Source organism: Mustela nivalis, assembly GCF_964662115.1.
Source record: "Mustela nivalis genome assembly, chromosome: 5".
Classification (NCBI taxonomy): domain Eukaryota; kingdom Metazoa; phylum Chordata; class Mammalia; order Carnivora; family Mustelidae; genus Mustela; species Mustela nivalis.
In genome coordinates, this window is record NC_139024.1 from 118,770,427 (window position 1) to 118,786,961 (window position 16,535).

The 16,535-nt window shown below is 41.6% G+C and overlaps 2 protein-coding genes and 1 long non-coding RNA gene across 5 annotated transcripts in view; 1 reads left to right on the forward strand and 2 right to left on the reverse strand.

The window, feature by feature from the left end:
- Positions 1 to 16,535, reverse strand: part of LOC309865787 (endogenous retrovirus group K member 7 Env polyprotein-like) — a 1,143,634-nt gene that overhangs the window by 36,251 nt on the left and 1,090,848 nt on the right. The window lies entirely within an intron of this gene.
- LOC309865151 (mamu class II histocompatibility antigen, DR alpha chain-like) lies at positions 1,361 to 5,366 on the reverse strand. Its single transcript, XM_082731354.1, has 4 exons — positions 5,243 to 5,366; positions 3,784 to 4,104; positions 3,287 to 3,396; positions 1,361 to 2,905 (listed from the first exon to the last, which is right to left on the reverse strand). Exons 1-4 carry the CDS (start codon positions 5,322 to 5,324, stop codon positions 2,498 to 2,500), a joined length of 921 nt encoding a protein of 306 aa, XP_082587480.1. The 5' UTR covers positions 5,325 to 5,366; the 3' UTR covers positions 1,361 to 2,497.
- Positions 15,043 to 15,850, forward strand: LOC309865824. The gene is made up of 2 exons (XR_014312274.1): positions 15,043 to 15,210; positions 15,625 to 15,850. It is a non-coding gene; the product is annotated as an uncharacterized lncRNA (long non-coding RNA).

The window sequence follows — 16,535 nt, forward strand, 5'->3', positions numbered from 1 at the left end:
TGAACCTCAGCCTGAGGCCTTTGGTTCCCTGCCTACCCATGGAGCTATTCAAACAAACCAACAGCATCTCCTGTGGGGGACAAGGGATGCCTCATCTTCCTATTACTACAAAGCCTGCCTTTCACAGCCCTGATAATTCACTGTGTTCCTGAGTGCAACCCTCATGTGGCACTATATAGAATGCAGTGTCCTTCTCCTCAGGCTCTGAGGACATATAGCAAACTGCTATTAATCTCATCTGTCCATGCTGGGTGTTGTATGTTTGGCCACCTCATACTATTTAGAGAGGGGGACCCCTCCCTCATCAACAGATGAATAGGAGGTGTTCAAAACACAAGCACATCAGTAAGGAAGAAATAAATCTATCTTTAAGCTCATTTGATGTGATAGTCTCCATAAAATATCTCAAGGAATTACTTCCCACGACACACCAAAAAAACCCCACAGAACTAAAGGATTCAAGATCAAAGAAGACATCAGCTGTTTTTCTATATATATCAATTATGGTATAAACCAAAAATAAGAAAATAAAACCTTATTTAAAATCATTCAAAGTAAGGAAAAGAACAGAACCAACTAAAGTAGAATTCTAAGACAACATGCATTTCTAACTGAAATGATGATGAAAGAAATTGGAGACCTAAATATAAGAAAAGACTTACCATATTCATCAGCTGAAACACAGTAAAGATGTCAGTTTTCCCTCAAGTGGATATCCTTACTTAGTGCAATTAATATACAGATCTCAGGAAAATTTAAAAGTTGTAGACACAGTTATTCTAGAGTGTGTATGAAAAATCCATAAAATTAGGATAGATAAAGCTAAATTTGATAAAGAAAACTAAAGTTGAACAATCACTCCAGACAAATTGAAGGCTTTTATACACCTATGGTAGTAAAGTCCAATGGGCATTCTTGAAGGAAAGACACATGGACTGACATACTGATGGACACATACTGATACATGACATACATACATGACACACATGAACACATACTGATGGAACAGTATGGGGAATCCAGAAATAGCCCCACACCAACTCATTTTTGACAAGGATGCTATGCGACTCAATGGAAGATGGATGGTCCTTGCAAACAATGATGTTGGAGCATATGGATATCCACAGGCCAAAAAAAAAGAGCAAAATCAAAGGAAGAAGAAAAACAGAGAAAAGATGAGATCAATTCTCACACTTTTTACAATCACGCACTCAAAAGAAATCTTAAATTTAATGTAACGTTTAAAACTTTCAGAAGAAAATAGGAGGAAATCTTTGGGATGAAACGTTTGGGCATGGTGAAGAGTTATTAGACATGACATAAAAGACATGATCCATAAAGGAAAAACATCAATGAATTGGCTTTACCAAAATTAAAGACTTTTATTCTGATAAATATCCTGTTGTGAGTCTGAAAAGTTTACCTACAAACACAGAGAAAATATTTGCACACCGAAAATATCACAAATAGCACATGTTTAGAATCTAAAAAACTTTTAGGACTCGACAATAAACACACACACACACACACACCCTACTCTAATTACCAATTGGGCAAAAGACGTGAAGAGACATTTATCGGAGATAATAATTCACATGGAAAATCAGCTGACTGATGATGTTCAACCTCTCTAGCCACTAGGAAATACAGATTAAGATCACGCTGAGATATCACTCCATGCTAATTGAAACAGTTAAAATATGAAATAGTGTCAAGGCCTCATGATGAGAACGCAGAGAACCTGGTTGTGGTGATTTCTTAGAAAGTTCAACATGATCTTATGAGCTCTGCAATCAGACTTCCATTTACTCAAATGAATTGAAAACATATGTCCAGGGGCACCTGGTTGGCTCAGTGAGTTAAGCCGCAGCCTTCGGCTCAGATCATTATTTCAGGGTCCTGGGATCGAGTCCCGCATTGGGCTCTCTGCTCAGCGGAGAGCTTGCTTCCCTCTCTCTCTCTCTCTGCCTGCCTCTCTGCCTACTTGTGATCTGTCTCTGTCGAATAAATAAATAAAATCTTAAAAAAAAAAAAAAGAAAACATATGTCCACACAAAAAAGGCGCAGGAATGTTTAGAGCAGCTTTGTTCATAACTGTGAAACTTGGAGCAAACTTGTCCTTTCATGTGTAAATGGATAAACTGTGGAACATCCATACAATGAAGTATTATTTCAGCAACTTTTAAAAGAGCTTCTAAGAGTTGAAAAGATGTGGTGAAACCTTAAATGCACATAGTGAGGTGAAAGAATTATTTTAGACTAAAAAAGCTCTTACTATATGATTTCAACTATATGACATTCTGGAAGAGGCAAAACTATAAAGATCTGTATAATACAAAGATGAACCCTTATTCTAAACTATGGACATCAGCTAATAATAATGCATCATTATGGGTCTATCAATTGTAACAAATGTATCACACTACTGACAAATGTTAATAATAGGAGAAACTGTATGTGGAAGGGGCTGGGGGAGACGAGGGGGAGATGGGGAAATTCAGGAACTCTTGTACTTTCTTCCAAATTTTTCTGCAACCTTAAAACCGCTGGTAAAAACTAAAGTATTCAAAATGTGTCTTTTTATATGGGAGATAGAGATGTTTTCTTCTTCTTCTTTTTTTTTTAATTCTACATGCGTCTGAGTTTTAGTGTATTTTCTATTGTCCATGTATTTACCAGCATTGGCCTTGCGCATGCCTTTGATGATGAAGATGGTCCTGACAATTATACCCACCAAACCCACAACAAGGCCCAGGGCACACACCACATTCTCAGTTGTCTCTGGGAGAGGGATTGGTGGTTCAAACTCTGGGGAAAAATAATACAGACTACAGTATGGATGTAATGACTGTGTTATGCAGTAGCACTTAGAACCAAATGCAGAGTACGTAGTCAAAAGAATAGTCATTCATCAATTAAATAAGAAGAAGACAGAATGATATCTTAAGGGAACACAGATTAAAAAACAGGAGAGCTGAACAATGGGAGAAGACAAGGAATAGAAGTTATAGCAATTGTTATGGACAAGTTAGGGGACTCTGGGTTCTAAAGCATCAGACCCATGTGTCACAGGAGGAAATCATAAAATAAAGGAGATTGAAGAACAGTCCATATCCCAGTGTTTGAGAAGTGGCTCCTCCAAACCCCGGTGCTCCACCTTGCAGTCATAGACATGGTTGGCTGAGGGCAGGAAGGGGAGATAGTGGGACTTGCAGAAAGGGTGGTCTTCCCTGGGCAGGAAGACTGACATGGACACTCCTTTGGTGACAGGGTTTCCATTTCAAAGACACGTGACATTGATTACTGGTGGGGAGAACTTGTCGATGAAGCAGATGAGGGTGTTGGGCTCTCCCAGTTCCACAGGGGTGTTTGAGAGCACAGTCACCTCTGGAGGTACTGGGGACATAGGACAGAAATTAGCTTTCCCTGCTTAGGCTAGTCCCTCTCCCTCCCACTGAAGCAGAAAAAGCAGTGGAAACTCTGCCCTGAGAATCGGTGCCATCCATGGTCTCAGAGGCCTATCTCTGATGCTCTCTCACATGAACTGGAACCAGTGTTATGGTATAAGAGATAGAAGGATATTTTAGGTACTGGAGATGATTTCATTCCTGGTTCCCCTGGCATCGATTAGGGGCAATGACTGTGTGAGTGACTGTTGGTGGCAAGGACAAAATGTGAGCCCATCAGGAAAGGAACAAACTCATGTAAATTTCTTGAATCCGTGACATGACAAGTAGGCACTTGCTTATGGAGAGCCTAGGCCCCTGGGAGGAGAAGTCAGTTATAATAACGTAACACAACCAGCTGAAGCATCTATTTCAAAGTTAGGACTCCCTAGTCTAGGAGGGCAGGAGGTATCTTTGGTGTTTGGGGTGTGGTTGGAGCGCTTTATCATGATGTCCAGGTTAGCTTTGTCCACAGCTATGTTGGCCAAGGCATCCTGGGCCTCAAAGTTGGCAAAGCATCCAAATTCTTCCAGCCGCCACACTGTCTCCTTCTTTTCCATACCCACGTAGAAAATCTCATCACCATCGAAGTCAAACATAAACTCGCCTGATTGGTCAGGGGTCAGATAGAACTCAGCCTGGATGATCACATGGTCCTCTGAAAAGGCAGGAGAGTTAGGATGGGAACCAGGAGGGGGCGAGGAAGAAGAATCCAGGATGAGACAAATATATGGGTGCGTGTGGGGGAGCTGTTTATGGAGCGGATCTCTATAGAGTGGAAGTCTGATGGAGAGCAGGGAGGAGTGGGAAGATGAGGCTCAGGTGCAGGACATCCATGCTGAACAGAGCTGGGAGGGGAGAAATAAAGGAACAGAGTTAGAGAGGGTGGACTGGAGGAAAAGGGGCCTGAAAATCCCAGAGTCTTTTGAAGCTGTTGTTAGGTTCCATGTTACTAGCTGAGAAATGATTCCCTATGGAAATCCAGCAACAGCTCCTAAAAGAGAATTCCTCACTCAAGGCATTTTGCCAGGCATTAAATATACTTTTGCCTTAATTTCAGAGGCTCTTTCAGGGTACTGAAGCTGTAAGAAGTGGGAAATACGGTTTCAACTGTGGGTCTGAACTTTGGAATCAAATGAAATCTTAAATTCTCTTCTTTTCTCAGTGGAGATAAAAAGGGCATACAAGATTATATTAATTTTACAAATATAACAGAATATTTGCTATGTATACTTAGGTATATAATGCAATTCGTGTTGGCATACCTGGCCTTCCCTTTCCTGGTATAGATTGTTGCTTTGGGGTGACTTTCCTTTCTAGTGATCCTCAATATAATATTTGTGCTCAAAATACGCTGACAGGATTCACATGCCAAAATGCAACTACCATGTATTTAGCTAAGAAAGGAGCAGAGAATGTTGTACTTTTTATCATTTAATCCCCACAAAGGATTTTACATTTTTGATTACACTAATTTTCCACAATGAAAAATTGAAACCCAGTGGGTAGCTGGATAATGCTTCTCAGAAAATATTTCCACCTCAAATTTGGCTTATGCAAAGTCAATTGTATCAATGAAATCATTTCTCACTTGTCTAAACTAAATGTGACTGACTTTAGTTTGTAATGGCAGAACTCCTCCAGACAACAATTTATTATACTTTCAGATTATACACACACATATGTCACACATTTCTTTTATTTCAACTCCGAAGATTGTTTTGCAAATGTCTACAGTTCAGCTCTCCAGAGCTCTTAGAACTTATATCCCTAGCTTTGTTTCTCTCAGCACTTACCTTTGATGGCCCAGGATTCTTGAGGACCCATCAGGAAAGCCATGATAAATATTCCTGGCACCAGGACTCCATTTCTGGCCATTGTGGGGGGCTATAATAGGGGTCAGTAGAGCATAAGACTGGGGTAGAACTGACAAAACTGGAAGAAAAAAGAATAGAATCTGATGTTAGAATTCAAATCTGTTGAGCTCCAGCCAATCAAAAAGAACTTTTGAAATGACACATCTGTTACTAAGGAAAGAGTTCTTATAAATGGTTCAGGAACAGAACTACTCCAGTCATTAGATAAAGAAGTTCAGTTCTTAAACAATCAAATAAACATGTAACCAAATAAAAACACAGAAAATCATGTTTTTGAGGAGGTTGGGAAGTCACTCACTGACTCTTCCATCCCAGCCCAAGTTCTAGAAAGAAATGTACTTGAAACTTAATAGTGAAAATAGAATGAATGGAAACACTCAAAAGTGAGAGCTAATGACAGGTCATTCCTCTGTGCTATGACAGCTGTGGTCTTGAAATAAGGAATAAGAAATCACCTAAAGAGAATTGTCCTCTATGGAGAATGCCTGATTCTTGGCAGCAGTGGATGACAGAGTTTCATGTCAGAAGCTTCTTATTGCTCTAGGTTTGTCCTCCAGTGTCCTAGACTCCCAGATGGCCAATTCGACCCAAAAGTTGGGTGTTCCTGGCACTGTGCTATATGAGAGAACATCAGAGAAGAAACTCTGAGTGTCAACACTCCCAAAGCTGGAGAAAGATGGTAGATACCATGAATAATGGTTATTGGAAAGAGTGGACAGTAATCCTTACCATCTTAAGTATTACCAGAGATTGGAGGAGACTGCTGGGGACATATCTCATGTGAGGACTCAGATCGATGAATAGGGTGGACTAAATTGGGCAGAGCTCACCTTATTGGGAAGGTTAGAGATTATAACCTGCAAGAGTGCTTTATCATAACTTTCCACATGTCATAACATTATGAAAGTTCTCCTCATGTCACAAATGATTGAAGTTCTGATCCTAAGAATTCATTTGGTGTTCATTATTGAGAAACTGAACGTTAAGCTACTCTGACCTTCATGTTTCTGAAGGAACAATGCAGGAAAAAGGAAAATTAAACCACACATAGAAAGCACTGGAATCTGAATAATTCCAATACAGAGAGACCTGGCAGCAAGGCAGCTGTTCAAATGGTGAGTTCACTGCTTAATATCAGTCATGACACATATGCTCAGGGTGTATTTTCTACACGGTTGTTCTTGAAGGACCCCAGGTCAGAACTATAGTATAGCCTATAAGTTTTAACATTCTTTTTATAACCAGCTTATGCTAACTAAGAAACTGTGGCCAGCTGACCATAGATAAGGGAGTCAGCAAGCAGCATAACAGGATAACGAATAGCAAAAATCTGTGTTTAACCCAGCTGTTTCTGGCTTCTGTATAATAATGCTTCTAATGCTTTGCTAAGAAATGAAAAATCGCTTAAACCCTCGTTCGCTGTGTAATCAAATAAAGTTATACCCTTCCCCTGTTAAGAATTTCCCCTACTACTAAGTAAAATTGATAAGGGTTGCCTCCCGTACCAAGGCCGGAGACGTACGGTTCAGCACGTACGCTAGCTGGAGACGTGCGGTTCAGCACGTATACAGATAAAGGTTAGAAACGTGCAATTCATCACGTACCCTCTACTGTACACTACCTGAATGGTGACTGGCCAGAATGTATGGTTGGTTTTAAAGGATTGGCTACCTATGTGTAGGCCTTACTGTAATGCTTTGAAATTACTGGCTAGAAAAGTGAGGGCTCTGATGTAATGGACTGTAAAATTCTATATTAAGGGACTCCCGAAACAGATGGGGGCTCTCAGACACTGACCCATCCCTCGCGGATTTCATGGTCAAGTGTCCCTGGGAGTCCGAGCATGGCCGAATAAAATCCTCTTGCTTATTGCATCCAGTGGTCTGTGAGTGCATCCTTGGGTGCGGGTCCTCTAGGGTCTTTCATTCTGAGATTTTATCCTACCCTACAGCTGACCTCACAAATCATGAGGGGGAAAAATCTTACACATTATTGACTGATCACCTCCAAGGGTTTTGAACATTCTCTGACACTGACTTCTAGGTCACTTGGAAGAGACCCACAACACATTTTTGTGCTAGATTGTTAAAGAATACAATTCTTTGAGGCAAAGGAATGGGCTCTACAATATCAGTCTCTGCTGAGAATCTGGTCCTATGATTCAGGCTTGTTGCTCTTATAAGGTGCTCTCAGTAAATATATGGTACACATAGAGGCCTTTTATAGAAAACTATTCATATGTTGTAATAGCAGCTTCAACCCAAGGTAGTGTTTAGTAACTTATGATATGGCTTATTTTTAAAGCAGTTATTGGTTCTCTTTAAAATTACTACATTTGGGAAAATAGAAAGTACTTTCATTTCTCTTTCCCTGTGACAGGAAAGAAGTTCCTGTCCAGACACTACTCATGGTCCCCTGTCCCTATACTCTAGCTTGCTATGTCAGAGGGGATTTCTGAGGGCACCTGTGATGTCACCTTCTCAGTGACATCAGATGGAGAGGAGCCACTGTACTAGTCAGAGTTCAGTCTGAAAATAGAAGATCCTGTAAGACACTCTACATAGATTTGTTTGTTATAATTTGCCTGCATTTTGGGGAATTATACCTTTAAATTGTTAGGAAGCCTGGAGGAGCACAGGTCAATGCAGTCCCCTATCTCCAAGAGGTCAGCAGTCTGTGGGAAGGCACTGCCAACATCCCATCTCCTCCAGAGCCCCAGATAAAGGACTGTGTTGGCAACACAAGGCTGCTGCCAAGACTCCTGTTGTGATGCCCTTGTGTCCACTGCATGAGATGGCTTCAGCCTACCTGCCACCTTCCAAATCTCATAATACTAACTTTCACTGGCAGTGGATAAGGCATGTCCCCATCCTGAGGGAAGGAGAGCCAGGGAACTGTAATACTCTTACTTCTATTCCCTACGATACAGAGAAGACAGAGAAGCTAATAATTTTATTTAATTATAAATAAAGGAAACAGAGAAAGAGCATGTACATGAAGGGAGGAAGGGGGGTGAGAGTGGGAGAGAATCTCAAGTGGACTCCATACTGAGCGGGGAGCCAGACATGGGCTTTGATCCCAGGACGCTGATATCCTGGCCTGAGCCGACATCAGGAGTTGGGTTCTTCACCAGCTGAGCCACCCAGCCTCTTTGTTAATGGGAATTTTTTAAGTTGCTTAATGAAAATATATTTATATCTTAATATCCTCTATCTATATCATCTATTTTTGTCCACCATGGTTCGCTCAGGTTCTTTCCGCAGGGGCACACCAAACCCAGAGAGAATACTTATTGGGGTATTTGATGAGGCCTTAGAAATGGATAGTTCTCACGTGCACCCAGGGCATGTCTGGGACCTCACTTCAGGAACCTCCAGCTCTTTCCTTTTGCTTCTCTTCCTTGCCTTTCCCCCCATAGCCCTCAGAACTTCCTATCAGAGCTGCTAGGGTGTTAAGGTGGGGAAGGGGGGGTGGGAGGGATACTGATCCAGATATTTCCTTCCCAAAGCTCCCTATAAGAAGCTTTACTTGTTCTGTTTCATTTCTCCTTCCCATCTTGAGAGCAGACAGAAGCTAGTCTTATGGAAATAAATTTCTATCAGAGTGAAAATTATCAACTGCTGTTATCAAGAAAAGTGCTAGAGTGGTAGGATCATTGGCCTTCCTAACCTTTTTTGGGCAAATGAAGGGACTGGAGTGTTTGGGTTCATCTCTAACTTGGGAGAGTGGCAGTTTGTGAATTTGATTTATTCTCTCTTCACCTGGATCTGAAACCTGAATTTTGAAAGCTCTGAGGGTTTTGTCTTTTGTTTTGTTTTTACAGGCCCTGGAGTTGTGAAATCATCCTTCTCTGCTTGGGTAATGTTTGTGAATAAGAACATGCAGATACACATGCATGCACGCACACACATTCATTAGCAGAACTATTGTCCTTGTTATATAGGCAATATAGTATACCCCATGATTTATTTATTAAATTTTAATGAACAGACCATTCTAAAATTCCTGTAAATTGCACAAGCATATCTGAATTCATCAATTAGATTTTTTGGAACAGTGTAATCATCAATAGTCCCAATCTGATTTAAGATAAATCCTTTTCTATCCCCTGCTGGAATTTTTTGCAGGCAGAGGTGAGTTTGCATCTTACTCAGTTCTAGTTGGGGTGGATTCAGAGAGAGGGAGGAAGAGGAGAAAGCAGGAGATGTCTTAGTGGAGGCAATATGTGTTCTCTGGGACTGAATGATGTTCAGAGCAGAGATTTCCTGTTGTGTGAGGTTGTTCAGGCCCTTCAAATTCCCTCACGGCCTCTGTCTGTGTGTAGGAGACACTGAAAGATCCTTTGTGCCTACAGCTCGGGAAGTGCAGACTGTTTCCCCACATGGCCACCCTTTCTAGGATCTGCCACCAACAAACAGGTCCATCTGCCTTTCCCTCTGGTTTCCTGCACAGGGTCAGGAACAAATTCCATTGTCCTCAGTCACCCAACTTCCTGGCAGGTAAAGCAAACTCTTGGTCCTCCCAGAAAATAATTTCACCACATTCCAGGCAAGTAAGTTCCTCCCTTTCCCACATATCTTAGGGAGAGAGGATAGAATTCATAATTAAGCACAGATCTATCCACAGGTATCATGAATAAGCTGTTTCCTCGACTCTTTGACCACCATTTGGTCAGTGGAATGAGAATAATGAAAACATATTTCTCTCACTTTAAAATTCTGCAAAACAGGTAAGGACTCGTTTCATAAGTCCATAGCTGTCTCTGTACTAAAGTCCCCTTAGGTGAGATTAAGGAAAGAAGATAAACATTAAATAGACATGATATGTGAACGTTGCCTCTATTAGCCACATATACCATAACTTTAATACAGTGAAAGAAATGAACATAGAACCAGCAATGTGAGCTATGTTTCTTCACCCAATTTTTCTTCCAGAGTCATAGAGAGAGTAAACTTACAACATGGCTCTTCTTAGAGCAAGCATGACGCAACAGTCTGTCTGTTAAAACTTGAGTTTTTTTTTTCAAACTTTTAAGTCTCCTGCTTTGTTCCTGAGGAAAATTTGTATTAGAGGGATCAGCCAGGCCTGTGCTCTGTTGTTTTGTGCTCACAGTACATTGTTTGTGTACCGCTAAGTTAACAAAGCACATCGACTCCTGGGGCATGTGCCACATAGAACCAGTTAGCACGGAAGACTGTTCTTCCATAGGACCATACCCAGCTTTCTGTGGGAACCCTGCCTCTGTCAGGAGGGAATTTAGGGTTTGGGTTTCGAGAACTGACCGAGTCCAGACAATAATGCACGAGTTCCTGCCACCATGACTCTGAGCACATGCAGCATTCTGTAGAAATGTGGACCCATTGAGCATGATCTCTACTCACGTGTGCAGAGCGTTAGAACGTCTACAGAGCACCGTGTCTGACACTCACTCTTTCCTAATGGGTGTGAGTCACAGTAAGAAACTGAAACTTGAAGATGATTTATTTAATGTATTTGGTTAGCAATCATTAGCCAAGGAGCTGGTTTCTAAACATGCAAAACTCTCAGAGAATTTAAGAAGAGACAGGAAGCATGAAGATGAAAAGTTCAGAAAGTGAAGAATGAAACACTAGGCCTGCTGTTGGACTAGGTTTGGGTAAGGTGCTAGAAAATGATGAAAAAAGCGTACTGATTTAAGGTCTCAAGTCTGAATGTCCTAACTGAATGAAGGAAATTTTTACATGAAAATAGAAGTTGTGAGGAGGAAGTGAGTACGGCCCAGCATGGAGTGTGAGGGGGCAAGGTCCATGAACACAGCAGGACAGGGGGTACAGGAGTGGATAAATGGCACATCAAGGACAGATGGGATAATGATGAGGAGTCATCAATGCTGTAAAATGCTTTTGAAAAACCAGGAGTGACGATAAAGAATAAACTAACATACCTTGGATTTCTGAAAACTTTAATTAAAAGTTTTAAGGTAGAAAGAAAAGATAGAAATAGGCCAGAAGATTGCTATTGGTTTTACTGAAAGGTTTTATTGGTATATTCTTTCTCCCTCACCAATTAAAAATACCACCAATAATGGGTATATTAAATTGTACCATCAATTTCTCTAGATAATAACAGTATGAACAATTTGTTCTAGGAAACCTGGGTTTTAAAAACACCCTTTAGGTCAAGGTCTCCCATGAGCAGTGAGTACAGTGGTGCTCTCAAACAAGTCTTGCACCCTGCAGTCAATATGTAGGGCCAAGAATAAGCCCATTGAAAACATTAAAATCACTCCAAAAGGAAATGCAGTCTCAGGAGGGGAAGACACTTGTTTTCTCTTGACACTGCTTATAGGGGGATATTTCAAATGTTCTCAAATGTCTTCCCCAACCCTCCCCCCTTTTTCCCTAAAGCACAGTGAAAGTGGTACTAGGCTTCCCTCTTGTGGTCAATAGTATCTAAGGGAACTTTGACCTTGTTGAAGGTCAAAGATCTTAATTCAAGAAGCTTTAACTAATATTTTCCACAAGTACATACTGAAAAATTCCCAGGTGTGCTTGATGTAATTAGGTTGTTTAAATGGTTTGCAATAGAAAACCTTTAAGTATCCCCATGTTTTCTGCTTTTATTTGTTTTGTTTGTTTGTTTGTTTGTTTCTTGCTAAGCACACAAAATGGAATGTTCTTTTAGGAAATAATCTGTTTTTTGAGAATTTTAAAATATTTTTAATTACAACATTTTAATTGAAGTCGAGATGTAATATTATATTAGTCTCAGGTATACAACATAGTGATTTGACAATTATATAAATTAGGAAATGCTCTCTAAGAGAAGTGTAGCAACCACACAATGTTATTGCAATATTATTGACTATATTCCCTATGCTGTAATTTTCATCCTTGTTACTTATTTATTTTATAACTGGAATTTGTACCTGTTAATCCCCCGCACTTATTTCACCCATAGCTCCCCATTCCCCTCCTCTGGCAAAAACTAGTTTTTCCTCTGTGTTTATGAGTCTGTTTCTCCCCTTTTGTTACTCCTGTGTGTTCATTTGTTTTAGATTCCATACATAAGATAAATCCTATAATTTGGAAAATGACGTGATGTTTAAAAAAAGAAAAAATCACTATAAATTATTTTCATTCTCACAAGTGTATGTTTAATACCCTTTTTACATTTCCAAGACAATTTTTTAAAAAGATTTTATTTATTTATTTGACAAACAGAGATCACAAGTAGGCTGAGAGGCAGGTAGAGAGAGAAAGGCAGAAGCAGGCTCCCCGCTGAGCAGAGAGCCCAATGCAGGGCTCTATCCCAGGACCCTAGGATCATGACCTGAGCTAAAGGCAGAGTTTTTAACCCACTGAACCACCCAGGCGCCCCTCCAAGACAAATTTAAAGGAAGAATGTCAGGTGGATTTTTAGACAATATTGCCTGTGTTAAAATTGGCCTTTGCTTGGTAAATTGTGACATGCTGGGGAGGAATGCCTGATGAACTATAGCAAATGGTGGGAACCCAGTATGGGCATCTCTGACCCCTTATAATCACGTCTGGAAATTATGCCCATGGAGGTATGATCAGAGGGACTGGCTCCAAGGGAGATAAGTGTGATAAACCAGGGAGACTCCACTCCCATAGGTGTAAATTCATCTCCTTCTACCTAAACTGTCACTTGTGAATGGGTGGGCAGACACTAGCACCTGGACTGCATTATGGACTTTTTCAAGAATATGTCCCATGAAAAGAAACCTCTGATGCCTCCCCCTTGGCATGCTTTGATTCCTGTCTGTCATCCTACTGAGTGAATCTGAGAGCCAGTGTGGCCAGGATAATCATGGGACTCTGAATGTTCAATGTAAGTACATCCACTGGCTCTTGAACAGTTTTTGTTTTATTTCTTTTATTTTTGTACACATACGTGTGTACGTGAATGGTGTGTGTGTGTCCATTGGGAATGTGTATATATTACATGTATAAATTATGTTATTTTATAAATAAATAAATGTATAATTTCATAAGATTTTTCAAACAAATTGCATATTTTTACAGCTTTAATATAATCAGTCTCATGCCTACTGTTTTATTTTAGCTTTTATTTTTTTAAAAGTTAATTCCAGTTGGTTAGCACACAGTGTGACATTAGTTTCAGGTGTACAATGTAGGGATTTGACACTTCCATATATCAACCTGTGTTCATCACAGCATGTGCTCTCCTTAATCCTTACCACCTATTTAACCTATTCCCAACCCCCATCTGGTAAACGCATGTGTTCTCCAAATTTAAGAATCTGTTTCTTGGTTTGTCTCCCTTTCTCTTGTTTTCCTCTTGGCTCATCTGTTTTGTAACGCCCTCGACCCGCAAGGACGACAAGAAGCCCCAGTTCAGATGTATCTTCTCTCTCTTTATTTCCGCAAGTCTACACACTTATATACGCTTACATGACCAACCAGCGAGCAGGGTACAGGAGGGAGCGAATCAGGCTGCACACCTAAACGAACAACTTTGCTAGCAACCAATGCTGTTTACCTCCTCTTTGGGCATTCCGCTTAGTCTCATGAGGCAACTTTTCTTGGCAACTCATCAGGCGCCATCTTTTACTGGCGGAGGCTGCCCTGGCCAGGGGCCTGCCTCTGACATCTCCCCATTTTTTCTTTTATGGCAGGGATCGTGTCTGTCTTAGGTTGTCAGTGGGGGGGAATATCCTTACCCGTCATCAGACAGCAGATATCAATGATCTGCGTCCTGTCTTAGGTTGGTATATTTCCCCCACCAATCTTACCCGTCGTTGACTACCGATCCAGCATACTTAGCCATGAAAGACCCTGGAGCTGCACCCAAGAATCGAACAGCATGCGTCCACTGGATGCAAATTGCAAGAGGTTTATTGGTTACACAGGCGCCTGCGGACGCACCAGCCTTTGTGGGCTGAGCGCGCCGGGCTAAGTTGGGGAGCAGATTATATAGGGCAGGGTTGGGGTGGCGGGAAGCAAGCTTACAGAAGCAGATGCTTGGTTACAGGAATCTGATTGGTAAATTTAAATTAAGCATTGTCAGGCACTGGGTTTAAGGCAAGGACACAACGGTTTGTTCTGGTGGGCCTTGGCTCAGCACTCTGGAAAGTCCCAGGTACATTCTATTCCTCATTTGTCTTTTCTTTTGACAGACCGGGTGATCACAGACAATAGACATCCTGGTATGTGTTGCCATCCAGCTATGGGGACAATCAAGCCTTCAGCAAGGGGAGAGGGGGTGCTGTGGGGACATCAGGTTACTTAAACAAGCCTTTAGCAAGGGGAGAGGGGTCTTTCAGCCACACTTGTGGGGCTGTTCCAGCCTCGATGTCTAACAAGGCCTGCACCATGGCTTGCTGTTGCCTAGGTTGCTGTCGCCTCCAAATTTGCAGTTTCCTTACTAGCAGAATCAAGCCCACTATGAGGATTGTCATCAGACCAATTATGCTAGCCCATTGTTTTGTAAAGGTTAACGCATCTTGCAATGTTTTGATTATCTCTGGGAGGGCTGCAAGCTCAACTCTGGTGTTCTTTATCCTTGTTATGCCTAGTAGCAGGTGATGAGTGTAGTTTTGGAATTCTGCGAACTAATTCCCCCACAAGTATTGGGAGAGCTGTCGGGAGACATTCTGTAAGTCACTCATATTAGTATAGGCTATAGGAGTTACACAAATTGCCAGGAGGGGTGCTATACATCCCAGTCCCAATAGGGCCCCAAATATGTCCACTTGTTCTTGAACCAAATCCACTCTCTGGTTGACTATCGGGATTCCTGCTTGCAGATGTGCATTGGTCTGAGTCTGTGTTTGAAGGGCAGCCGCTGTTCCTTCTGCAAGGGTGTTCACAGCTTCCGCAGTGGGTATAGTTGTAGCAAGCGAGACTGCTGCTGCCGTGGCAGTTGCTGTAGATATAGCCAATGCTGTCACAATGGCGGCTGTGATACCAAAATCTCTCTTCTTTCTGGATAGCACCACCGGTAACTTGTCCTCTGGAATGGAAACTGGGATAGGAACATGGGTAGGGATACGCATAATCACAGCCAGCTTGAAGGCCGTGACATTCCAGCACTGGGAAAGATAGCAATTCTTAGTGCAATTCAACGTATCATTCAGCTCGCTAGCATTTGTTACGAGGAAAAGGAACGGTGGCGAGACGCATATGGGAGTGGGCTGATAAGTAATATTATTGGGACAAGACACATTAACTGTTGTCTCAAAGGTACTAGAGTCATTTTGTTTATAAGAACAGTTGAGGAATTTGCCACCATTTAACATGGACACTGCTGAGATATCAGTACATGCTTCTAGCAAGTTACAGACCTGCCATGTATCAAAGGGAGAGGAGGGAATATGAGAGAAGAGTTAGTCACTGGTAAAGGATATGGCCATGCTTTAACCACTGCTCACAGCTCTCTGGCTTGGGTCTGCCGCAGGAGGTGTAGCATCCCCAGAGTTATCATCAGCATCTTCAGCATCATGACTGGTGTTCGAAGGCAAGGCTGCACGCACCAGCCGCTCTGGGATCCAAATTGGAGCCTCCTTTTCCTGTGGAAAAACATATACAGAGCCCCTACTCCATACTAACACTGGATCTAGTCCATTCCACTTTCCTGTGAGGATGTCCTTCCAAAGTACTAAAGGCTTAGGGGGAGCAGCAGCATCACTTGCATGCCTGTCTGCAGCTGACTTACCCATTTTGTCCAACGTTAAAAAATTCAAAATAAAGAGAATGGTGTTGAGCTTATCTTTAGAGGACCTGAAGGTGTCCCCTATTCCCCCTTTTTGTTTATAAAGCGCATTTTTTATTGTAAGATGCGTGCGCTCCACAACACTCTGTCCTTGTGGGTCATAGGGTATTCCATGTATCAAGTGAATGTCAAGTTGTTGTAGGAAGGCTTTAAAGGGTTGTGAGGTGTAGGCTGGACCATTATCTGTCTTTAACTGGTGTGGCTTTCCCCATGCTGCGGAAGCCTGTAGGCAATGGGCGATAACATCTCTGGATTTTTCCCCCGTATGCACTGAGGCAAAAATTATTCCAGAGCAGGTATCTACAGAGACATGAACACATCTGAACTTTCCAAATTCTGAAACATGTGTGACATCCATTTGCCATATATGATTAGGTAACAAATGCTTAGGATTAACCCTGCCTGTGCTTTTGTTATGTTAAATTTGAGGCGAAGAGTTAAAGCATTCACATGGAACAGCTTATGATAATGTCTC

What these genes read in the sequence shown, in the direction of transcription:
- LOC309865151 (XM_082731354.1), bottom strand. Translation starts at nt 5,324, where the DNA reads ATGGCCAGAAATGGAGTCCTGGTGCCAGGAATATTTATCATGGCTTTC. An exon ending in AGAATCCTGGGCCATCAAAG is followed by an intron (nt 4,105 to 5,242) that starts GTAAGTGCTGAG and finishes CTGCCTTTTCAG; the next exon opens with AGGACCATGTGATCATCCAG. An exon ending in TGGTTGTGTTACGTTATTAT is followed by an intron (nt 3,397 to 3,783) that starts AACTGACTTCTC and finishes CTATGTCCCCAG; the next exon opens with TACCTCCAGAGGTGACTGTG.